Source organism: Orcinus orca, chromosome 19 (genome assembly GCF_937001465.1).
Source record: "Orcinus orca chromosome 19, mOrcOrc1.1, whole genome shotgun sequence".
Lineage (NCBI taxonomy): Eukaryota > Metazoa > Chordata > Mammalia > Artiodactyla > Delphinidae > Orcinus > Orcinus orca.
In genome coordinates, this window is record NC_064577.1 from 47,446,574 (window position 1) to 47,472,089 (window position 25,516).

General features: G+C 48.8%; 1 protein-coding gene and 1 non-coding gene across 9 annotated transcripts in view; one reads left to right on the forward strand and one right to left on the reverse strand.

The window, feature by feature from the left end:
• The window catches only part of HNF1B (HNF1 homeobox B), a 176,409-nt gene that overhangs the window by 122,467 nt on the left and 28,426 nt on the right, over positions 1 to 25,516 (forward strand). For 4 of the 8 annotated variants that reach the window (XM_049702274.1, XM_049702275.1, XM_049702276.1 and 1 more), the window contains exons 10-12: positions 1,597 to 1,791; positions 4,225 to 4,343; positions 13,164 to 14,129. In XM_049702274.1, the coding sequence (XP_049558231.1) occupies positions 1,597 to 1,791; positions 4,225 to 4,343; positions 13,164 to 13,184 (335 nt within the window). In that variant the 3' untranslated portion in view covers positions 13,185 to 14,129. Of the gene's footprint in view, positions 1 to 1,596; positions 1,792 to 4,224; positions 4,344 to 13,163; positions 14,130 to 25,516 lie in introns of those variants that run through there. The other 4 variants (XM_049702271.1, XM_049702272.1, XM_049702273.1 and 1 more) reach the window with 1 other exon arrangement.
• Positions 8,896 to 9,027, reverse strand: LOC117202131 (small nucleolar RNA SNORA72). Its single transcript, XR_004484316.1, has one exon. It is a non-coding gene; the product is annotated as a small nucleolar RNA SNORA72 (small nucleolar RNA).

Consider the following 25,516-nt stretch of genomic DNA (forward strand, 5'->3'; position numbering starts at 1 on the left):
GCCTCACCTCTAAAGTGTCTGACTCATTAAGTCATGGGTGAGGCCGAGGAATGTATATTTCTTAAAGTGCTCCCCAGGATGATTCTAAAACACAGGCAGGTTGCAGAAGTATGCCCTCCACTGTCATCCACTCTAGACAGCATAATTTGCTTTTCTGGGCAGAGATTTCCCAAAAAGAGCAGTGGCAATGGGCTCGGGGAGACAACAGCAAATCCATGGGGCTTCCTCGGGTACTGAGACCTTACGTAGAAGGTAGGAAAGGGAAACAGGAGATCATGGTATCGGGTGAGACACTGCCTAGAGGAGAAGCCGAACCCCTGGGGAATTGGAGATAGCACTATTCTGAGCGCTCAGAGGACCCCACCTCCCCAGGCCCAGCCAGGAGAGCCAGGAGGGGGCTTATTCCTCTTCCCTTCTGCTCGTGGGTCTCACCTTTTAGGTTTCTGATAACAGTATCAGCTGGGTTCTGAGCAGGCAATCGTTGAGGTCTTTGTGCTATCTCCACAGAGGACTGCCTCCTCCTGTGAACCTGCTTATGGAACCCTCTCCGTCTCAGGAAAGGCTCTCTAGGTGTCTTTTCCACATTTGCCTAAAAGAGACCTTTCTCTGGGATTCCTCCTTCATCGCATTCTTCCCCCCACTTCCCAGAAAGCAAGGTCAAAGGAACCTTGGCAGTTCCAGGAAAGAGGTCGGGGTGTCTTTCCCCTGATCCTCACATCCCCACTCCCACCCTGCCTCAGGTGCCTTCCCCAGAGTCCTGCCCAGGGAGACGATGGAGGGTGGGTACCAGGGACCTGATCTTTGCAGTGCTGGCCCCAGTTCTAAAGAGACCTTAGGATACAGACACAGTACAGAACCACGGAGGCCCTCATCCTTCCAGAACAGAAAGCAACACCTACTGGAACTGCCAACCTTCAACTTACTACTTACTCCTTCCAATACCTGGTCCTTTTGAGACCAGCAGCCCTGTGCTGCCAGATAAGATATACCCTTTTCATAGACTGATTGAGTTGCAGTGTTTTATCCCCTCTCTGTTCCAGGCAAGAGAATGAGCGTCTGACCTCTTACGGGTTTTGCGCAGCCCGCTAAATGAGGGGCTTCAGGCTCCATACCTCCAGGACTGTGGAGGGGGTTTTGCTTTTTATCCAAATGTGGGTCCCTGAACACTCCTGCCCCCTGCTGGACAGATACATCTGGGCAGTAATCTGCACCTTGGTGTGGATGCCTTTAACCCTGCTCCCTCAGAGCCAGGCATGGATGGAGCAGGCAAGCACAGGGCCCTGCAACCTCAAGGGAGCTAAGTTTGGGAGGTCACAGGACAACTTGGGGAGACTCTCAGGTCTCCGTCAGATCTGTTGAAAGCCCATTTGCATCCACAACTCGCTGTGGAATTTGAGCAAGTCAACTTAATCTCTCTAAGCCTCAGTTTTTTGGTCTATAAGATGGGTCTATAAAATTGCTTTCTGTGCAGTCTCTTACGTAACAGGCTCAGCCCAGTGCCTGGCAAATAGCAGGGCCTCCGTTGATGACCATTCACATCTGTTCACCTGTCCTCCTCCCTGAAGCCATCTCTAATCTTCCCTCTTGTTCACACAGGCCTCAACTCCTCCCAAGCTCAGAGCGTCCCTGTCATCAACAGCGTGGCCGGCAGCCTGGCAGCCCTGCAGCCCGTCCAGTTCTCCCAGCAGCTGCACAGCTCTCACCAGCAGCCCCTCATGCAGCAGAGCCCGGGCAGCCACATGGCCCAGCAGCCCTTCATGGCCGCTGTGACGCAGCTGCAGAACTCACACAGTAAGGACACGGGCAAGTCGGGGAGGGAACCCAAAGGGACCTCAGCAGCCGAGCTCTTCCCTCTATGGGTCTGAAGCTTCTTGGAAGCTTATTGGTCTGGTCACTTTTCCCTACCTGTGATCAACAAAGCCAATGTCTCAAGCATAACTCTTATGCAGTGCTGTGCCTTTTCTGGTCCTCTTCTCTACCCCCAGGATTCCTGGGGGAAGATTTGATGAAGACAATTAAGGCCTATATGGAAAGGGGAGCTGGAGATAGAGAGTAAGGGTAGCTTAGATGTGGAGCGAACTCATGCCCCCTTTCCCACCCTGGCCCCCGCGGAAGAGACCCCCAGTCAAGCACAGCCCCTTTTCCCAACGAGCCTCAACTTAGCCTTTTCAGTTCAAAGTTCCAGGCAGCTGTTACCAAATGATCAGACTTGGCATATAATTTGCCTCCTATTTGCCTTCTCTGAAACTGAAAAATCTTCCAGAGTCCCCACACCCTCCAATTTCCACACCCCAAACATCTCCCATCAAGAACCATGAACATGGGCAGAAAATACCGCCTACACATCATCCTGCACAAGGAATATTAAAGTTTCTGCCCACCACACAGAGGCTGCTTCCCACCTCCAATTTCTACACCTACCCCAAGTCTACCTTTCAACCATTTAGTTCCCACCCACCCCCATCCCCCGTGTCTCTCCCCCTACCCCCTCCTGAGCCCCAGACCCCCAGTCCTCTGGCCACGTCAGGCCGTAGTCCCTGGCCTCTGAGTTTGGGGAGAAATCATGGAAAGGATGGCTTCCCTGCTTCAAGCACAGTTACCACAGGGACACCAGGGACGTCTGTGGAATAGAGTGATAGCCTTAGGGTCAGACAGACCTAGCTGTCTGATTAAATCCTGGCTCTGAGCCTTACCAGCTAGGGAGCCATTGTTAAGTTCCCTAGCTACTCTCAGCTTCAGTTTCATCCTCGTAAGATGGAAATAGTGTGCATGTAGAGTGATTAGGGAAATGAAACAAAAATAGGTATGAACTGAGTTTGGTAAGTGTTAAGAGTTGTAAAAATGCAAGTGATTATTTATCAAGGGACTCCTTAATAGAAGGAGGCAGGGATGGGAAAGAGGATTTCAGTTTCTCCTCCGGCTGCCTCAGGCAGAGCTGTGGGTCTGAGGGAGACCAGCCAAGTTCAGCCTTCTTCTACGCTCGGGGCTCTATTCCCAGGCCTGCGGAGCTGGTTTCTAAGTACCATCTCACATTCCAATCACATTTTCAAGGCTTTAAAAAAATCTACCACAGCCTGTAGCAGAGTCTGGGACCACAGGTGTACCACTGCCCTTCCGTCCAGGGCCAATATGCTCCCCACTTGCCCCCACCCCTCACCTGGACAGGATTCCTCAGTGGCGAGGCCCGGGTATGACAGTCGGAGAGTGGTCACCAGTGACCTGTGGACTGCCATGGCCCAGCTGGCCTGGCTGGCTCTGAAGAGATAGCTCACGGTTGCCCCAGGCCAGGAAATAACCAGCCTCCCTCCAAGGGAAGGGCAGGCTGAGGCGTCGGGCTGTGACCTTCACCCCCATTCCCAACTGGAGGACTCCTTGGTAGAACAAGCTGGTCCCTCCCTCAAGGCCAAGCATCCACATGCTTTCTGGGTTGGTCACGTGACCTGGAATTTCCATGACTCTTATGGACGAACTAGCGTGAGTCAAAGGTTCCAGACTTGGTGGACACAGGCTAGAAAAACAAAAAGTGAGCCACATGCTCCTGGAGGCTTTCTTGGTATCTAGTCTCATTTTGTCCATCAGCCTTCATCTCTGTGTGATGTCATAAGGCATTCTAGCGCAAACTGGAACAGCCCAGAATTATACAAGTAATGACATCCGTGTCCATTTACAATTACTAATTAATCTACAGTTGCTAGCACGAGACCTGGCACTTGAGTCACGGCAGAAACAGTAGACAAACAGGCCAGCTCCTTCATTTTGCCAGCTATTTAGAACTTTTTTTTGCCCTAAGTTCTCAGATGTACCACATATGCCTAAGGATCACTTGTTGATGCCCAGGAGTCTGATACTCTGTTGAAAGTCAGGGGCAAAGAAGTGCTCCCACCCCAGAAGTGCCAGCCACCACTGCACACCAGGCACTGTGCAAAGCTGCTGATCTATTTGGTATGAAGTGCTTTAAACACAAGCTCTTCTAATCCTATATCATTCCCATTTTAGAGGTGAGGAAACTGAGGCTGAGTTGATTAAGGAGCCAGGATTTAAATGCATGGCCGTTCTTTCTATCACATCGCACTGCCTTGCCAGACATAACCACCACCACCACCTTCCTTTTATCTGCCTGGGGAAGCAGGAGCAGTGGTGTGGGCTGGAAGTGGCGGGGGTCTGTAGCTATGCTCACACCTGTGTGATCTACACCTTGATTTTATCTTCACTCTGTCTCTCTAGTGTATGCACACAAGCAGGAACCCCCCCAGTATTCCCACACCTCCCGGTTTCCATCGGCAATGGTGGTCACAGATACCAGCAGCATCAGTACGCTCACCAACATGTCTTCCAGTAAACAGGTAATGCCGGCAAGAAGATGTGGGGGGAGGGGAGGGATGACTATGGCTACTCATGTGCAGAGAGTGCGGCAAGTGTGGACTCAGCCACAAGCGTGATCCTTCTGAGGCTCCCCTGGTACTTGCTAAAGGAATCCCTGAGGTCACAGGGCAAAGAAGATGGGCCACAGCCTAAAGGGGAGGGACTTATTGCTCCCCCCAGCATCCCTGACAAGAGCGCTAGAGTACTGAAGTTTTATCAGTTGCTAGAGACTGGATTACACAGAGCCTGTAGGCACTGAGATTGAGTATCTCCAATGGATTGATCAGTGAGCCACAGCAAAGGTATTTCCAAGGAGGGCTCAGAAAGTCAGACCCCCTGCGGAGTTCCCTGCTTTGCAAGAAGGATCCCTGAGGATTTCCCACCAATAGAGAAAGTGACCAGTGAGTCCTCAGGCTGATTCACCCAGTCCAGGACCCATGTTGGACCCCCAACGCTGTAAGCTCTAGAGAATGATGCAATTCTGCCAACCCATGGGGACTCCCCAGTAGACAGCCTGGCCTTGCCAGGGACCTGCATTTACTTGGTGTTTTACAGAGAAACTTAGAATCCACTTCCTGGTGCACTGAAAGTGGGGAATCCAGAGGCTTAGTCACCATGTCAGTTGATGACTAATGCCCACCTCCGCATAGAGGGGATGGGGAGTCAAGATGACCCACGCTGAGGCTGCAGCCTGGACAGCTGGACTGGAATGAGATGCCAAGAGTTAGAGAACAGGACAAGATGTCTGCACACAGGTCACAATTCCAGAGGAACACAATAAGACCTTTTAGTAGCTGGGGTCTGTGCAGTGTGGGAACTGTTTGGCCTTTATTGATTGCTAGATAAGTAGGTGGCAACCTTGAACTTCATGTCCGATGCTCTCGGCAGGGTTTGGTGCTGTTGACGGTCTTTTTTTCCCTCAAATCCCACCTCATCCAGCGCCGTGTGTTTCTGAGCAAGTTCTTTCACGGGCTCAGCCTTCTCTGTTCTTCCTCTGCCCCCATCTCCTCCTGGTCCGCCAGCGTCAGACAGGTGGGTTCAGTTCCTGGCTTTGCCACTTGCTTGGTGACCTTGACCTTGGTGAGCCTTCACTTTCTTCATCTCTAAAACAAGTCATAACATCTGCTTGTTCTGAGGATTTGATGATGTCGTGTAGATTAAGCGCCTGGCACATCTTGGATGCTGAATACAACGTAGGCATCCAGGCTCTGGAATTGGGGGTGTTGGGGAGGGAGAGGTGTGTGGGACCTGCTTTGCTACCCTTCTCTCACCCATTGGAAGATGAAAGGACAGCCCCCATTGCCCTGCCCTTCGACTCCCATGTGATTTCCCACTCTTTGTAGCGAGCAGGGAAAACATTTATCTGTGCTCACAAATCTCAGTCAGGGGGGCAGCCAGGCGCAGCAGCCCTGCTTGGGAATACCTTCCCCTTTGAAAGGTTTATCAATCCATCTGCCGCTTGGTCAGCCCTAGATGGGGCTGTGATTAATGAATCCTGTCTTTCCCAAGTTGACTTTGATGCTTGCTTGTTGAAACAAGTCCTCTGAATTCAGGAAATGGTCTCTTAATCAAAATGCTTCGAGATGCTCTCTGAGACTCTGCACCGGCCCCCAGCCGGCTTCTCCCCTCCGCCGGACAGAGTGGCCAGCCGACCTTGAAGCCGCCTGGACGGCCCTCTAGAACTACTGTGAAGTTGTTTCCGAGTCCCTGGACATTTCAGGAGTCTATGATGGACTCACTTCTAGGATGATGATAACATTTAGTAAGGATAAAACTTCATATAGCACTTTACAGTTTACACTGATACTTCTCATGAATATTATCTCACCATTTTCTGTTTTACCAAAACCTCCTAAGAAGTACAAAGAAATGAACTGAGGCTCAGAGATGCAGGGTCACCTGCCCAAAGTCACACAGATGATATTCGGGAGCCAAACTTCCGGACTTTGGTCTTTGATTCTAAATCCTGGACTCTTTCCACTTAAATAATACTTGTCTTCCAATACCCATCTTTAAAATACCCGTGGTGATCGCTGCTCTTGTGGTCTTTACCGGTCAGGAACATGAGTGAAAATTAAGCCCACATACTGTATTCCAGTCAGGAAAGTTTCTTCCTGCAAATTACAGGAGAAGAGGAAATAGGAAAGACAGAATGAAGTAAAAAGAGGGTAAAGATGCTGTCTCCTGGCAGCAGAAGGAACCCAAGGTGAAGGAAGGTTGTACAAACTCTGTTCCAAAGGCAAAGGGTCAGAAGTGAGTTCTGGAAGAGAATTGGTGGCATTCTGCTTTTTTGTTGTTTTAAAGTAGTATTTTCCAAAAAGAGTTTCAAGGCTATTGCTAGGAATCAGGGGCCCATGGCATGAGGAGAAGATTCCATGGTCAAATTTGTTGGGGAAACAGCTGGGCTAAACAGAAATCCCACAGGGCAGGGCATTTCAGAATCTTTCCTGTGCTGATGTGGGCAGTGAATAGAGACCCATCCTGGGCAATGCTGCTTTAGAGACATCGTAGAATGCTAGGAAAAGCCAACAGGCCTGAGCCAATCCCAGCTCCTTCACCCCTGCTACACGACCTTGGGCAGTTAATTCATGGCTGTGAGACGAAGTTTCTTCATCTCTAAAGGGGAAAATCCCACCTCCCTCTTACAGAATATTCAAAGTGTCTGAAGACCATGCATAGTACAGAGTCACGTGCTCAAAGTGATAGCTTCCTCCCTGTTCCTACCCCTTTCTGTCTGTGATCCTTTAGGAGACACCTTCCATTAGCTCCTTCAATATTTAACTCACTGCTTGGTCTGCATGTGATCAAAGGAGGTTCTGACAATAACATTTCTCAGGGTTAGGACCGTCTCTCAAGCGCATCCTGCCTCTCGGGCCCAGGCTCCAGATCCCTGCTTCCCATTCTCCTGCTGGCACAAGGATGCCCTCTCACCCATCTCCCAGGAGAGAAGCAAATAGTTCAGGGCCTCTCAAAGCACCCAAGCCCTTTGTGTGTAGCCAAATGCCTGGGCTTTAGTAGATGTTCACTAAATATGAATGAATGAATGAATGAATTCAGATCTAGCATTTTTTGACTGCCTCCCGTTTGCCACACAGCACTCCAGATGCTTGTCCATCTTAATTTCCTGGCTAATCCTCCCACCCATCCTGCGAGGTAGAAATTTGTATGCCTGATTTATAGAGCAAAAACCTGAACTTCAAAGATGGGGAAGAATCTGCCCACACTCACATGATGGTAAATCTGGAGTTGGAGTTCCAGACTTTGGTTCTTCTCACTCCACATCCATTAAACAACACTCACCTTCTAAGATCCATTTTTCTAACATTTAATTTTTTTTTTTTTTTTTTTTTGCCTGTGCCATGCCACACGGCATGCGGGGATCTTCCCCGACCAGGGATCGAACCCGTGCCCCCTGTGTTGGGAGCATGGGGTCTTAACCACTGGACTGCTAGGAAAGTCCTAAGATCCATTTTTAAAGTACTCATAGAAATGACCCAAGGTTATGCCAGTATAAGGCTAAAGCCAGCGTTTGACCTTGAAGCTGTCTGATCCCAGTGTTTTCCATTGTCAAGACAGACATGCCCCAGGGCCTCGCGGATCATGTTTCGGGAACCTCAGGCTGGAACTTTCTTGCTGGGAATCCTCCGTCCTTTCCAGAGCTTATGCCCCATCCCCCCCTTCTCAACCCTTGGGTGCTGGAGAGTTACCACCTAAGTGGATCTCTGCCTGAGCCTCCTGCAAAACGACAGCCTGCCAGCCTGAAAACCAGACCACAGCCAGCACCAGCCTTGGCTAGAACGAGTGTGGGCGGGCTGTGAGCCCACTCCTACTTCCACAACTTCTCTACCCACCGCTCCACTTCCTAGTTTACGTAGAGAGAGGTCAGGAGAGGACCCCCGGAGCAGTCACCGTCAGGGGTGCTGACGAGAAGGAGGTGGGCAGCCTCATCGTCATAAATGCCCTGCAGCTGCCCCCCACCCTCCCAACCTTCCCCACTGGCAGTGTGGGCTGATGAAGAGCCGACGTGGGTGCGAGGCAGACCCGGGCTCAAGATTCTACCACTGTCTACCTGTGTGACCAAAGGGAAAAGTCTAGCGTCTCTGAACTTCAGTTTCCTCACCTTTAATATGAAGATAACGATTCCTCCTTCATGGGATCATTGAAAGGACAAAACACAATAAAACTTGTAAAACACTCAGCTCAGCGCTTGGCTGGAAACACCCAGTCCGTGGCAGCTGGGTCAATCTTGGCTTTCCCTGATGGTAACCTTGAGTGTCTCTCGAGCTTAGGAAGGAGGATTTTAAATGGCAAAGGGCATTTATTTCTCCCTGGTGTCCCACTCAAGATAAAAGGCAGTAATCTTTCTTTTTTTTAAATTTTACAATTCATTTAATGGCAACGGGTAATCATCAAATTAGCAATGGATATCTTCAAAAGTTATTACACTAGCTGTGCTACCATTTCTCAAGGTTGATCGGATACCTAGAGTCACAGACATTTCCCACATAAGATTCATCATATAAATCAGACTTGGTTTATCACCAGCATTTATAAAACCAGACCTAGGAAAAGAACTAGGTCTGGGGACACATGCATGGTCTTAATATAGCGAATGTTTAGCCTGCCCTGATTATTACAAAATCAGAACAGCGAGAATATTCGCAGAAAAGGCAGTAATCTTACGTAGTGGGTAAGAGCACAGAATTTTCTGTCCTGAGACCCTGGGCACGTCACTTAAAACCTCTGTAAGCCTCAGTTCCCTCATCTACAAAACTGGAAGTATAATCTTTACTTGTAATTAATAGAGCTATAATTAATCTAACTTAATAATAATCTGTACTCACTGTCTCTACTGCCTCACCCCCAGGTCTCTCTTCTTTCTTTTCTTTTAACGGAGGTATAGTTGGCTTACAGTATTCTATGAGTTTCAACATAGCGATTCACAATTTTTAAAGGTTATACTCCATTATAGTTATTATAAAATAATGGCTGTATTCCAATATCTGTGCTGTACAACAGATCCTTGTGGCTTATTTATTTTATTCATAGTAGTTTGTACTTCTTAATCTCCTTTCTTTTTCCACCCACCTTCCCTCTCCCCACTGGTAACCACTGGTCTGTTCTCTATAATCTGTGAATCTGTTACTTTTTTCATTATATTCACTCGTTTGCTGTATTTTTTGGATTCCGCATATAAGTGATATCAGACAGCATTTGTCTTTCGCTGTCTGACTCCTTTCACTAAGCATAATACCCTCCAAATCCATCCATGTTGCTGCAAATGGTGAAATTTCATTCTTTTTGATGGCTGAGGAGTACTCCATTGTATATATACCCCCCCGCATTGTATATATACCCCCCCCCCCGCATTGTATATATACCTCTCTTGAGAACATTTCAGTCTGGCTTTTGTCCCCACGTTCCTGAAACCCCTCTTGGCCAGCTCACTGATACCTCCTTGTCACCAAATCCAGTGGTTATCTCTCAAGCTCTATCTCTGACACAGCCAATCACTCCCTCCTTTTTTCACTTGGATTTTAGGACATTACCCATTCCTGGTTCTCCTCCTATGACACTGGCCACTCCTCCTTTCCTTGGCTGGCAACTCGTCTTTGCGACATTTACTTGTCAAAGGGCACTGGGACTCATTCTTTGGCCTCTTCTCTTCCATGTTTGTCCCTGGGCAATCTCCAGTCCCAGGGCTTTGGATCAAGTGGACACAAAGATGGATCCTATCATTCTGTCTCCAGTACCGACCTCTCCCCTGAGGGTCCATTCACAAACCTGTTGCGTCTTTGGCACATACAGATGCATACCTAACATACCTGACAAGTCTCTCAAAGTGAACCTGCAGCTCTTCATTTTGTCCCAATTCCTCCTGACCCAAATTGCTTCCGCCTTGGGCTTCTCCATTTCCAAACATGATACCAGTTCTTCCAGTGAGATTCCTGAGGGTACCCTGGATCATTTCATACCCCGCATCCCACATCCAGTCCATCAATAAGTTCTGCTAGGGGTCCTTCAAAATGCATCCTCAGTCTGACCGCTTCTCACCACCCCATCAGTCTTTCGCTCCTGCAGCGGCCCCTAACTTCCCACTTCCAGTCTTGCCCCACAGGGGTGGGTGTGCTTTGCTCACCACACAGCAGCCAGAGTGATCTCTGGAAAAGGGAAATCCATCGTGTCGCTCCCCTGTCAAAATGTTCCACTAGCTTCCCGTTGCAACCAGACTGAAACAGGGACCTCCAAGGCCCTATGTGGTCAGACCACGGCCCTTTCTCCCTCTGTCACTCAGCCTCAGCTGAACCAGAGCTGAAGCAATCCCACCACAGGACTTCTGCTTCTGCGGTATCTTCTGCCTGGAATATTCTTTAATGCATATCTTCACCTGCGTTCATTTCATTCAGTTCAAACATCACCACCTCAAAGAGTGGGGGGATCACCTTCCGATCCCCCTCCCTAATTTATTGCCTCTTCCCTCCAGTCACTGAAACCTCTTACCATGCTTAATTTTCTAGAGTGTTCATCCCCTCCTAAACTTTTATGTTATGCGTTTTGTTTTACTCATTCATTGTTCAAAACCCTCACTAGAATGTAATCTCAGTGGGGATGGGGACAGGGTCTTGTTCACAACTGCACACACACCCAGTGCCTAAAAAAGGGCTAAGCATATGGAAGGACCTCCAAACCGTGTGAAATGAATGAATTACCTACCTCAGAGGCTTGACGTGAGCATTCAATGCCATGATGCGTGTCAAGCCCTTACTTAGCGGTGCAGCCCGGCACACAGTAGGACCTCAATAAATGTCAGCTCTTCCCCATTACGGATCAAATCTTCTTAGGGTGAGGACGTCCTTAACAATCCCCCAGCCCTACACCCTCCAGACGAGGGCTCTGTAGTCACTCAGAGGTCCTCGGGCAAGGCCCCCGCGCCGCTGGGTGAGCCAGGCCTCCGTTCTGAGGGAGCACAGTGCACCCCTTATCAGATGTTTGTGTTTAGACTCTGAAGGGGGCAAATAACCCTAGTTCCTTTGACAACATTTAGGGCTCTGCCACCATTTTATTATGTGAGCAAACATTTGATAGCTGGGAAGCCCATCCCTAATGACAGGTCATAGAATCTTGCTGGCGTCTCCTTATCTGCTCTTGGTGTTTGCTCTTCTATTGAAACCTGCAAGGTCACAAGCCATTTTCTCTCTCCTCCACCTGAAATCTGAAAATTGGAAAAAGGCTGATAGTGGGGAGTAAAGAAACTCGAGAGTGGGGGTGGGTGGGGGAAGGAAGAGGAGGCAAAGGGTATCAGAGGACCCTGACCAGGGCCTCAAGAATGAAGAAGGGCCAGTAAGCCGTCTCCTCCCATGGACGCACAGCTCAGTCCTGCTCCGAGGAGCTCTGGAGGGGGCACCCCGGGCAGCCCAGTGTTACCAAGGACAGTTACACCAAGCACCGTGCGGAGTACTGCACACAGAGCAGCCCCTCTGATCCCCCAACGGCCTTCATCTTATAGGTGGAGAAACCGAGGCTCAGAGAAAGGAGATTGACCAAGAAGAAAGCTAGTAGAAGGCTCCTAACCTCAGCGTAATAGAAAGAACGCGGGCTGGGAGGTCTCCCAGAACTGGTTTGAATCCCCACACTCTCCTAGGTCTGAAACCTTGGACAATCCACGGACTCTCTTTGACCTTGTTTTCCTCACCTGTAAAATGGACATAATGGCAGCCTCATACAAGGCTATGGCTGGGAGCACTGATTAATGAGATAACAGTGGGATAATGGGCCTTTAATAGTAGTGGGAGGTGTGCGTGTATGCGCACGCGCACGCACGCGTGTGTGTTGGGTGAGGTCTTGAGAAAATAAGCCACGAAGCCAAAGGGCAGAACCTTCCCCTGAGATGACAACAAAGGGGAAAGAGAAGGAGGAGACAGAGAGAGGAGAAAAGGGACTCCCTGGAAGGCAAGGGCGAGCAGTGGTGTTCCAAGACAGCTGAGATGAGCAAGGCCCAGGGCTCTGGGAGCAGAGGCTGCCTCGGATGGGGGTCTGGCTCCTCTCAAAGGCTCCTCCATGCTGGGTAGGTCTCCTGCCCCGACGCACCGGGAAGCCTGGCATCAGAGGCCTTCAGCCCTTAGATCCTGGTCCTCTGAGCTCTTGTCCTGACGGTAACAAATGTTGTAGAAAGCACTTTGCAATTCCCCATGCTTCTTCCCTGATGGATCGTTTGTGAGTACGTGGTGATTTTCTCATGCGCTTTATGGCCTCGTGGCTCAAAATATATCAGCAGCATCCGCCCAAGCTGGGAGCTGATTAGAAATGCAGGTTCTTAGGCCTACCCCAGGTCCACTGAATCAGAATCTATCAGTACATTTTAACAGGATCTCTGCCACTCACGGGTCCATTACAGTTTGGGAAGGGGTCTAGGGGAACCCCTGCTCTTAGAGGACTTAGGAAGAGATCCTTATTTCCGCCAGAAGCAAGAGCTCCCCATCCAGCTGCCATTGCCACCAAACTGAGCAGTTTATTTATAAACTCACAGGAAGAGGAGCCCAACTTCAGGATAAAGGTCGGCGAGTTATGACTATTTCAAGGTCGGCGGCAATTCACTTCTCTCTTCTGAAGTAGCCAGGGAAGCCGGCACCTAGGTCTTCCTAAAGGGAGAGTGTTTCAGGCTCAGCAGGCAGGGGGTCCCCAGGCCTCCAGCCTCAGCTCTTTGCTGACTGAGTTGGGTCTCAGCTCCCCCAGAGAAGCCAGACTAATGGCCCAGGTCCCAGCAGATGTACACAGCTGAGCCGTCTCTCCTCTCTCTGCAGTGTCCTCTCCAAGCCTGGTGATGCCCACACATCACTTACTTTGTGCACAGCAACAAGGACCCTATTTTCCACACCATCACCCTCCAGGCAGCTGTCGCGGAAAAGCGCAGTGACCTGACAAGCAGCACCTGCGAGAGGTCCCTGCTCACCTGACGTCCTGCCAGCGCCTCGGACAATCCGCTCTGAGAGGCGCGGCCCGGAGCCCAGCTTCCCTTCTATGCAGTATTGTCACGATGCCTCTCCCAAGACGTCAAGCTCTCCCGTCCGGTCTGTCCTAAAGGCGGGAGATGAGAAACCGAGGAAGAGGAAGAGAGAAAGCCGGAGCGTCTACATTATGCTCCTTCATCGAACAAACTGATGTGAAAACTTGAATCTGTTACTGAAATGAGGCGAGGAGGACACGTGCTATTGAACTGAGCCAAACGCACTGTAAATATCAGCAGCTCCCTCCCCCGCCCCCCTCCCGGCTGATCTGGAAATTTCTTTTAAAGAAGTAAATTTGTCCAATGGGTGTAAACTATAAACTACTGTAATTAAGTGCAATTTCCCCTCTACTTCCTCTCCCCTCTGCCCTGTGTATAATACTAAAGTGTCTATCCGTTTCCTTCGTAAAGGTCAGAGTTGAATTTTCAAAGTGATTTGCCCCTTCTGTCTTCCCCCACGGAGAAGTATCTAAGGTGGAAGTGAAGCCCCTGCCCCCTTCCTCGGGCCCGGGCACACACAGGGACTGTGTATTTTGGACTGTCTGCTAGCTCACTCCAATCTCCTGATGTTAAGACACACCTCTGGATCCCTGGAAGGGCTGAGCATAGTGTCAGAGTAACGTCCTCGCTTCCGGTGGGGTTGGGGGATCAGCCAGTACCTCCCCAGGAAACCCCAAGACAGGGACACTGGCTGTTTGATAGCACAAGGAAAAGTTGCCCTTTCCGAAAACCTCCCATTAAAACAATTTATTTTGTCACTGCCCAGAGTCTCATATTTCTGTCTGTCTCTGACTCTTCCCCTGCCACGGTTCCTCCAAGAACCCCCGGCCTCTGGTCTCCTTGGAGTTTTCCACTTACTCCACCAGGCTCGCTGCTGCATGCCCCAGTGTCTTCAGGCCGGCTTTACCGCTAAGGTAAGAAAAGGCTGTAACCCCAGTCAGACTCTAATACCTTTGTCTTTCTGCAACTCACAGAAGTAGACATGGAGCCAACTCTTGGTGACTGTTGATCACAGGAACAGAGAAAAAGTAGGAAAAGTGGAATCCCCGTGGGTAACATTTTCAACCTCCTTTTAAGCGTTAACTCCAGCTCTCTTCCCTTCCGTAGGGCTGTTAGTCAGGAGAATGGCTCTTCCTTCCCAGGCAGGAAGGCGAAAAGCCAAAAGAGGCCTGAACACTCTGCCAGCAGGGACTTTGCCACAGATGATCCAGTGTTGACTCCAGGAAGAAGGAGGCTGGACCTGTCCTCTTTGCCGTCTCCTCTTACGTGCAGCGTAGACCTACCAGCATGTGGTTTCTGGCTTCTAGACAGAGCAGTTCCCAAGCTGGGTGTAAGCAAGGGCATCATGCCAACGAGGCCCCAAGCAACAGGTTTTTCAAAATCTCAGTGTAGTGGAAGACGTAATTCTTAGTGAGCCGGGCAAATGTACTGAGTGCCCGGGGCAGGGATGGGTAGGTTTGGAAACGCTGACCTCCTTTGGCTCCTGGCTCCCCCAGACAATGTAATTTGGGCTAAAGTGGTCAAGAGAAAATTCATGGTTGGGTTGAAAAGGACTGGGGCCAAGGCCGAGCACCATGTATCAAGAGAGGCCAAGATTGGCTGTCCCTGGTTGAGATGTCCTGTTGGTTGGCTCCTGTGAGTTCCAGGAAGAGGAAGGGAATGTAGGTCTCGAGCTCAGGCCTCAACTGAAGCCCTGTGTTTGGACTCACGTTGTTTCTGGGACAGCCAGTATCTGCATTTGATAGATTTTAGGTCTTGTGTTATTGCCATAACCCTGAGAATCCAGAAGGTCTTAACCATCCAAGAGGCCATCTGGGAGTTGGGGGGTGGGCAGGTAGGGGGAAATCTCTAGGGAGTCTTCTTTACCAAACCCTACGTGATCCAAGACTTGTAGAAGGTGACCCTGACAGCTGAGAACACCTCCCTTCTAAATCAAATCTCCCTTCCCACTGGCCCTAAGAGGGGCAAGGAGGCTCACTGTGTGTGCCTTCAGGTGGGCATTACCCACTCTGAAGATTCATTTGCAACTAAAACCTCCCCCTACCTTCCTCCAGCATGTTATAGACCAACATTTCCGGGGTCTCTCTTTACACCCTGAGCCTAGGCTAACAGACAGATGGTTCTGTTTTTACCATGATCTGCCTCCGTCTTCTAGGATGAGATCTGAGGAAGGCAGATTTCATTTTCACACCCGTGGATAAGAAATGAAATCGGTAATGAAAACCTGCCCTAAAATGGATTGACTTGTCCATGCCAAACAGTGGATCATCTCCCCGCAAAGGCAGAAATAACTGGAGTGTTAGCTACTGGATTCAGGTGGATAAGAACACAGTGTAGACAGCCAGGGAACTGAGCTTTTGGGTTGGGGGCAGGTCTTTTTTTTTTTTTTCTTTTGCGGTACGCGGGCCTCTCACTGTTGTGGCCTCTCCCGTTGCGGAGCACAGGCTCCGGACGCGCAGGCTCAGCGGCCATGGCTCACGGGCCCAGCCGCTCGGCGGTTTGTGGGATCTTCCCGGACTGGGGCACGAACCCGTGTCCCCTGCATCGGCAGGCGGACTCTCAACCACTGCGCCACCAGGGAAGCCCCGGGGGGCAGGTCTTTGATACTCATTTTGGAGCCAGAATGCCTTGATTAGAATCTCCAACTTCACCACTAAACCCCGTGCTCATTGTCTGCCTACATAACGTTGGGTGATAGTAGTACCTACTGTACACAGTTGTTGAGTGATTGAGTTCATATATGTTAAACGCTTAGACATGGGCCTGGTATGTTGTGAGAGCGTGTGTGTTAGCATCCTCTCATCCCAGAGTGCCTCCTCATGCAGTCTTCTGGACTTGGTTGATCTTTCCAGACACCCTCATCACCAGTGTGACGCTTGGTAAAGAAAACTGCCAATCGCTGGTGAAATGATTTTGCTCATGTCTATGGTATATGACCAATCAAGCAGTGAACCGAGGATGAGTCAGGGAGGAGGGGTCTGAGGAGAACGGAAAGGCTTGACTGGGGAGTCTGTGTCCTTAGGGAAAGAAGAAGGTAAAATGTGGTGATGGGGCTTCCCTGGTGGCGCAGTGGTTGAGAGTCCACCTGCCGATGCAGGGGACACGGGTTCGTGCCCGGGTCCGGGAGGATCCCACATGCCGCGGAGCGGCTGGGCCCATGAGCCATGGCCGCTGAGCCTGCGTGTCTGGAGCCTGTGCTCCGCAACGGGAGAGGCCACAACAGTGAGAGGCCCGCGTACCGCAAAAAAAAAAAAAAAATGTGGTGATGAGTGGGAGGACCACAGAGAGCCAGGTGGCTGGGACTAAAGGTGGCTTCATGTCCCTAAAGGTTGGGGAGGGGGCGGTCATGGAGGAGGAATACAGAGAGCGAGGAAGGGGGTGGGTCAGGAAGAGGCAGGAGTGAACTTCTTCCCAAGCACAATCAGAGCTGATGCGTCCCCTTTGAATGAGGAAGTAATTCAAATAAATGCCATTGAAATCTGTTCTGGAAAATAAGCGATTGCCAGTAATGGACCACATAGTGGCGTATAACAAATCCATGTTTTTGAATACTTTAAACACATCCCAGTTGTATCAAACAGACTGAATATTCACGAGAAGTTGCAATCAGCTAAACCAAATGCCTATAAAGCCCCTCCCTGTCTCCCTCCCTCCCTTTCTTTCCCTGTCTCTGTCTCTCTTTCGTACAGAGGTCATTCCAGCTGGGCAAATACTAGATTGTCAGCCAAGATTTATAACATGACAGTATTTTATAAATGAATCTTTGGGGCATGCAGGGCTTCTCACACACCTGGATGACCATTTTTTTCCTGGTGTATATAAAATGGTATCTGCATGTATATAGAGGAAATACTTTCTAAGGAAGAATGAGCAGAACAAACATGAGGGGAGACAACATCAAAAGCAGGAATCCTCAGAGCAGGTTTCATGCAGTCTGCATATGTATAAATATGTTTATTCCAACAGATCACCCGAAATTTCTTCTCCATTTCCACACATTTAATTTTCTCAATAGATACACACTGTTATAGTCCCCAAAGGCAGGTTTCCTTCCTGTGGCCAACTGTCCAGACATCCTTAGTAAACCAATTATATTAAATGATTCCCAATTAATTATGAAAGAGATAAAAAGATAAAGCTAGTATTTTTTTTTTTTTTTTTTTTTTTTGGCTTCGCTGCACGGCATGCAAGATCTGAATTCCCTGACCAGGGATTGAACCCATGCCCCCTGCAGTGGAAGCGTGGAGTCTTAACGACTGGACTGCCAGGGAAGTCCAAAGCTAGTTTTCAAAAGACAAAAAATAAAAAATAAAAAATCGCACTCTAAGGAAAGCATGCCTGATTTCCTGAGCCAAAAGGCCTTAGCCTTCTGTATATCCCTTTGCTTTTGGAAATATCATCTAGTCCAAAATAATATTTCCCATTTATTTATTCAAGAAATACTGACACCTACTGTGTGCCAGGCACCACTGTTCTAGACACTGAAGATACATCAGTGAATCAAATAGACAAAAATCCTTGCCCTCGTGAGCTTTACATTCTGGTTAAGGAGATGGGTAGTAAATGTGTGAATGTGTGTATGTGCATGTCAGATGATTTTTTTAAATCTATGAAAAATTCAGCAGGGAGGCTCGAGTAGCTATAGAGCTGAGTGAGTGGGAGTGTGGGAGTCCGGGTGTGAGCAGAGTGCGGGTAGGTGATGACAGATGACAAGGACCTTGTCACCATTGTAAGGACTGCTATAAGCTACTGGAAGGACTTTTTATTCTGAGGGAGCTAGAGGCCATCAGAAAGTTGTGAGCAGAGCAGGGGCAAGATCTGGCTTACGCTTTAACAGAATCCCTCTAACTGCTGAGTTGTAGGGAGGCGCCAAAAGTGACGGCAAAGAGACCATCAGGAAGCGATGCATCATCAGAGCCTGAGACCAGGGGGTGGGGGTGGAGGTGACGAGAGGCTGTCTGATCGTGGATGTGGTTTTAAAGGGAGAGGATTTGAAGGCACGAGGGTTTTCTGATAGTTTAGATGTGGCATCAAAGAGGATTCCAAGGTCTGAGGCCTGGACAAATCAGGAAATAGAAATTGATGTTATAGAAAATGGAAAACAATATTACCCGGGCAAAGACTCTTATCTCAGGCATCTTGTAAAGTGGTACTTTAGGAAGCATCTGGGTAGTATGTCATGCTGTGATGTCTGCTGTTATCATGTCCCTGATATGATGTCAGGACTCTCCAGGTGGCAGTAACCTGACATTTGATCATTCATCCAACAAGTGTTTATTGAGTGCTTACTATGTGCTACATACACTTCTAGGTATGGAAAGAAAAGCAGTTTAAAAAATGTTACTCTTCCCATGGAGTTTACATTCAACTGGGAGGGAGCCAACAATAACGAAATAAACAAATATACAGTATGCCGGGTATTGATTGACAGGCAATGGAAAGAAACACAAAGCCAAGAGAGGGGATGGGAGCTGGGAAGGAGGTGGATTCATTTTTTTTTTTTTTTTTTTGGTGGATTCATTTTTGTAGGGGGATCCCCTTGCTTTCCAAGGTGGGATTTCTTGGGGGCATCCTGACTAAAAAGAGAATACATTTCTTTTTTTTTTTTTAAATTGAAGTATAGTTGACTTACAATGTTGTGTTAATTTCTACTATACAGCAAAGTGATTCAGTTATACTTATATATACATTCTTTTTTTGTATTCTTTTCCATTACGACTTATCATCAGATACCGAGTATAGTTCTCTGTGCTATACAGTAGGGCCTTGTTGTTTATCCGTTCTATATATAAAAGCTTACATCTGCTAATCCCAACCTCCCACTCCATCCCTCCCCCAACCCCCTCCCCCTTGACAACCAGAAGTCTATTCTCTATGTCTGTGAGTCTGTTTCTGTTTCGTAGATAGGTTCATTTGTGTCATATTTTAGATTCCACATATGAGTGTACCATATGGTATTTGTATTTCTCTTTCTGACTTACTTCACTTAATATGACAATCTCTAGTTGCATCCACGTTGCTGCAAATGGCATTATTTCATTCTTTTTATATCTGAGTAGTATTCCATTGTATATATGTACCACATCTTCTTTATCCATCTGTCTGTCGATGGACATTTAGGTTGTTTCCATGTCTTGGCTACTGTTTATAGTGCTGCTATGAACGTAGGGGTGCACGTATCTTTTTGGATTAGAGTTTTGTCTGGATATGTGCTCAAGAGTGGGATTGCTGGGTCATATGGTAATTCTATTTTTAGTTTTAAAAGAGAGTGTATTTCTGAATCACCTACACTGGTGGTCAAAGACTTGTTCTCCCTGCTGCCTCCTTCTGTAGAAGACTGTATTAGTTTCCCGTGGCTGCTATAAGAAATTTCCACAAGCTCAGTGGCTTAAAACACCAGAAATACATACTCTCACAGTTCTGGGGGCCAGAAGTCCAAAGTCAGTATCACTGAGCCCAAGCCAGGGGTCAGCAGGGCCACACTCCCTCCGCAGGTTATAGGGGAGAATCTGCTCCTTGCATCCTCCAGCTCCTGGTGGCTTCCAGGTTCCCTAGCTTGTGGCCACATCACTCCAATCCCTGCCTTCCTGGTGTCATTGCCTTCTCTCCTGTGTCAAATCCCCCTCTTCTTCCTCCTCATAAGGATCTATGTCATTGCATTTAGGGCCCACCCAGATTATCCAGGACATTCTTCCTTCATCACATCTGCAAAGTCTCTTTCCTTTTAAGATAAACTTCCAAGGATTCAGACCTGCTATCTTTGGGGGTCGTTATGCAGCCTAATACAGACTTTACCACAAACCCAGAAAAGAGAACTGAAGGTGATAGTTTCTTTGGCATAACTTTTTCAATGATAATTCCTGATTATTTGTGTAAAATAGGTTGCCTTGCCTGGGAAACACAGATGATAACGAGAAAGATGCTTGTTTCTTCATCTTTATGAAATCTACTCTCTATGGGAGCCACCCTTTGGAAAAGCTTGAATCAATAAGTAAATGAAAAACTTAAACGTGGTGCTCACGTTTGTATCGTGGAAGCAAAACAACGGGCTGCAACTGTAGTGACGGTTAACCATTCATCCACCCCTTTGTTCACCTGGTAAATATTTACTGCTGCCATACAGAGTCATGGTGAGGAGCTCAGGCTGGGGGGAGTCGGGCAAATCGAAGTTCAAATCCTGGCTCTACCACTTACTAGCTGTGTGATCTTGGGAAGGCTACTTAACCTCTCTGAGCCTGTTTCCTTCTCTGAAAATGGGGCTGTTGTAAGGATTAAATGAGATACAAGGTGGATCAAGTCCTTCACCAGGTACATGAGAAAGTGTGCACTAAATATTAGTTATTTGCGTCCAGTTTTTTCGGACTGTGTGAGAGAGAACATGATGGGCCCCATCCCCGCCATCACTGAGTGCCTGCCCCCAACTGGAGTGTAAGTTCTATGAGAGCAGGGACCTGGGAGTTTCATTCACTGTTTTGTCCCCAGCATCTAGTACCTGGTACATATTAGGCACTCAGTAAATATTTTTTGAGTGAATGCATGTGTGTATGTGTGTCATGGAGTTTACTAGTTTTACAACTGGAAAATGACCCCAGTGTGCACCTGCTACCACCACCCTCAGCACCTCTGTCTGGGGCCTCCCAAGCTTCAAAGGAAGGAGCAAGTCACTGTTATATCTGCTATAAATGGGGACAAGGAGAAAGGAAAGAGATGAAAATGGAGGTCCTAGGTATCGCCTTATGGCTAGTGCAGTACTAGGGTTACATAGACGAGCTTGGAACCCATTCTGGCTTCTGAGCTGGCCCTCAGAAAGGAAAACCAACAACAAAAACAATCCGCTTCTGTCTATCTGTGAATCTGATCTTTATACCCCGTCTGCAAATATTCCTATCACCCATAGAAACATAACCAGATTGCAGACTTCTCCAGGACAGGAGCCCTAGGTTATGTCTGTCTTTACTGGCCTAACCCAGAGCTTCATCCCTTTGACTATATCCATTGTGCATTTTCCATATGCAAAGCATCTAAGTGTGGTAGACAGACACATAATAGATGCCCATTCACTCATTTATTCAACAACCCTCTTTTGCACACTGACTTGAGCCAGGCACAGGGGTGGGTGCTGGGGATTCCAAGATGCCTTGAAGGAGTTCCCAGCCTGGCCAGGGAGACAGAAAATTTTGCAAGTTATTGCAATGAATGTGCTGTGTTGGTGTTAGAAGGTAGAGTGGTAGGACAGTGGAGGAAATTCTGTCTGGGTGGAAGTCAGAGAAGTTTCCTCGGAGGACACTTGAACTGCATCACAAAGAATGAATGTCAGGGGACTTCTCTGGTGGCGTAGTGGTTAAGAATCCACCTGCCAATGCAGGGGACACGGGTTCAAGCCCTGGTCTGGGAAGATCCCACATGCCGCGGAGCAACTAAGCCCGTGCGCCACAACTACTGAGCCTGCGCTCTAGAGCCCGCGAGCCACAACTACTGAGCCTGCGTGCCACAACTACTGAAGCCCGCACGCCTAGAGCCCGTGCTCCACAACAAGAGAAGCCACCGCAGTGAGAAGCCTGCGCACCGCAATGAAGAGTAGCCCCTGCTCGACACAACTAGAGAAAGCCCGCATGCAGCAACAAAGACCCAACGCAGCCAAATAAATAAATAAATAAATAAAATAAAATAGAAAGAATGAATGTCAGTTCACCAGGCAGATGGGGGAGGGGGTGGGGAGAAAACATTCCAGGCTGAGGACCCATAAAATGCAAAGTGAATGTCCAAATCAGTTCCAATGTAGTTTCAGCCCAAATCTTCTGTCCTCTGCGTGCCTGAGACCCCCTGCCTGAACTTCTCTTGCCCCGGCTCTGCAAATCGTGATCTGACACAGTGAAATATGTTCTCCAGGCTGCAGGGTCCTCAGGTCAAGGTAATGGGTCACTAGCCAGCCAGTGCCTCTGAGGAGTGAACCAGGGCCTGAGAATCAAATATGTGGGCCCCCCATTTCAGATGAGCAGAGGTAAGGCATGGCGTAAGGCATGTGATGTTTACGTTCAGAAACTGCAAAGCCACTAGCTTGCAGAGTGTCATTACGTCTGCAGGTGGAGGGTAATTTTCCTGTTACTCAAGGACTCCTGATCGGGCTCTGATTGGTCTCTGGGGAATTGTTTTATGACCCAGAGCCAGGCAGCAGATAGATAGGAGATGTGGTTTGCTGGGCAGAAATTTACAAGGCAGGAAATTGCTTCACTGGACACAACCATTCATAAGAAACACCTCTGGGAAAAGGAGCCCAGGCTCCCGGCAGGTCTGCCCCCGGCCGATGTTTACATCAGCAACAACCCGTGTTCCTGGTTACACAATGTGGCAGCGTCACTTGGAGTGGGGGATCTTTGCCCCTTGGAAGAATAAACACATTCCTCACTCGCAGAGGAATTAGCAGACCTCACAAGACTTTTCAGTGGCTCTCCTGGAGGTCTTAATGTCATAAGAAGGTGACTCTACACATGATTAGCTCTACCATCTAACTGACTCCAGATTCGGTTGCGTTTTCTTTTACATGGCAGTACAGGCTAAGATGAAGATACTCCAGCACTGAAGGGTGGAAATGGTGACAGTCCAGGCAGTTGCCAAAGCCACACTAGGTTTCTTAGGAACAATCCAGGGGTTTAGGAGTCATTGGTCAGTCTTTGGGGAGGAGGGGACAGGGCTGTGGGTTGTTTAGATACATTCCAAAGCCCACATTTCCATTGTCCCACCAGCTCTTAGCTCAGTTCTAGAGTCCAGATCTTTCAGAACGAGAGCCATCAGATCTGCACAGGTCATGGGGAGGAAAGATAAAGGGCTGTGGCCAGAGTCTCCAGAACCATGGGGGTCTGTCTGGCAAGTTACTAGAGGCTCCAGCCCAGCACTGTTCAGTAGAAGCAAGAGCCACGCCTGGGCCCTACGCCCCCGGCCCCCCTCCCACCCCCCACCCCATAAACCCCATCGCAGTCCTGGCCCAGCCAGGGGATATTCCACAGGCTGCTTCCCCTCTCCAAGGCCTCGGGTTCTGCGTCTGTGACATGGGGGAGAGCCTGGTGCCAGTGCACACTGCTGCTCGAAGGTGAGGATTATGTGAAACCATGAATTTCCTCACTCTCAGGCGTGTTTGCACACTTAGTGCATTGTCTCTGGGGCAGTTGGGCAGGTCAGGGGACTCGGAGGGGAATTTCATTCTATGTGTTTTTAACCTTCCTATGAGGAGTTGCAGGCAATTCGCCATGACCCCGACTTAGTTCCGGACCTACTCACTGTGTCCTTGTGCTATTGGGCATGACATCCAAGGCAGGAGGGGTCAATGGCAGAAGGCCCTGGGCTTGCCCCATCTGAGCTCGTTCTATTTGCTTCCTGGAGACCATTTCTTTAATTCTGTCTCCCCCTAGCAAGTTCTAAGGCGGCCCAGACCATGTTACTCTTGTTCACCACTGTACCTCCAGTACCTCGTGTAGCGCATGGTGCATAGTAGATTCTCTATAAAGACTCGTTGAATGAATAAGCAAATGCATGAGTGAATAAGTGAATCGGTGGTACTTCTTTTAAAAGTTGAAATCCCTTGATAGAGTGAATCCATAACAAACCCACTACGGACTTCAGATCACCTAACTTCCGCGTCATCACGTCAGCAGACAGCCTTGATTCCTAGTTTCCTTGTACAGGTGGAGCAGTTGTGTCAGGGAAAGCAAAGCCTACCGAGGCCATTGCAAGGACAATCCTAGCCGAGGACCCTTTAAATAATTGATTCATTAAGTATCCATTTTAGTAGTTATTTTCAACCCGCCTCAGGATCTCATACTTACTGCCCTGCTCATTCTCTGTGAAAGAGGCTGCAAAAAGGTTTAGAGCCATTGCCCCTAGACATTTGAAGAATAGGGTTACTGGCCACCTGATCTCCAAATTCTGCTAGAGGCAGCAGGATAAACCCAGAGGTGAAGGGATGATCCCACAGGGTCAGACTGGAGGAACGTGTGGACAGGGCAGCACAGGACAGACCTAGAGGAGTGTTTGGGGATCAAGGTCATGGGCCATGCAAGTATGTTATGGGCCCACTTTGGGTTGGAACATGTGTATGGGCCTGATGTCCTAAGAGGCATGCTTCTTCTCAAAGTGGGGTACAGGGCAATGAGTCAGGGGGTCCAAGAAGCCACAGGAAAGATAGTTTGTCTTCCCGGAGCATCCGTTTTATTCAGAGATAAGTAATTTTAACTGCATTTTTATATCAAAGCAAATTGATAGGTCGTGGTAGAAAATACAAATTTTACATGCATTTTTAAGATCAAATATGGGTCTTCAAAGAAATGTCCTGTTTGCAGTGATCTAAAACCCCAGGCTCCTTGAGAAATGTGAAATTCACTCTTCCCTGCCACATGGCACTTGAGTAGAACACTTTCAGAAGCACTGGCTTAAAAGAGTCAAGCAGAAAATGCCACCCAGTGACAGTGCCTCTACTGTCCACGCACGCTGCTAGACCCCCAGTCCATGCATTGAAGGTCCCCTTGATGAGACAGTGGCCTTGGTACAGCAATGGCCGCTCACATTATCTGGCCCCCCTGGGACCCTAAGAGATCAACTTGCTGTCCTTCTTCTCCCAGGTTCTCGGAGATATAAGAGGAGGAGTTACAACCCTGCTGTCATTTTCTGTATTCCTGGTGGCCAGCACAGATGTGCTGAGCTGTGTTGGGACGGGCCGAAATCCAGACAGGTGCCTCCGTCTCCTTCCTTCCTTCCTCCTGAGGGCAGTGACAGCTCTGGCCTCACATCCCTGGGGAGCCCAAACCGAACAGCACGGGCACAGCTAAAAAGTGTGGCTCCGGTTGGAGTCCCCGTGGGGACACGTTCCACTTCCATGGTTCCCAGGACTGAATGGTTGAGAAATCCTTCCCAAGTAGAGACACTACTTTTTTATTCACATTTTTGAGACAAAGTCACATAGGGAAAAGCTAGACGTGCAGATAATTGGTAAGTGGTTAGCTCCACTCTGGAATCTACAGAGATCCACAGTGAAGGGGTTTCTGGGTCTGGGGGTATCCACAGTAAGTTTACTTTTTGGGAAACTTTGGTTGCCAGATTCCCTGGGGTCTCCAGCCCCAGCTCCTTCCTCTGACCTCCTGGCAAGCGAAGCTTCTCTGG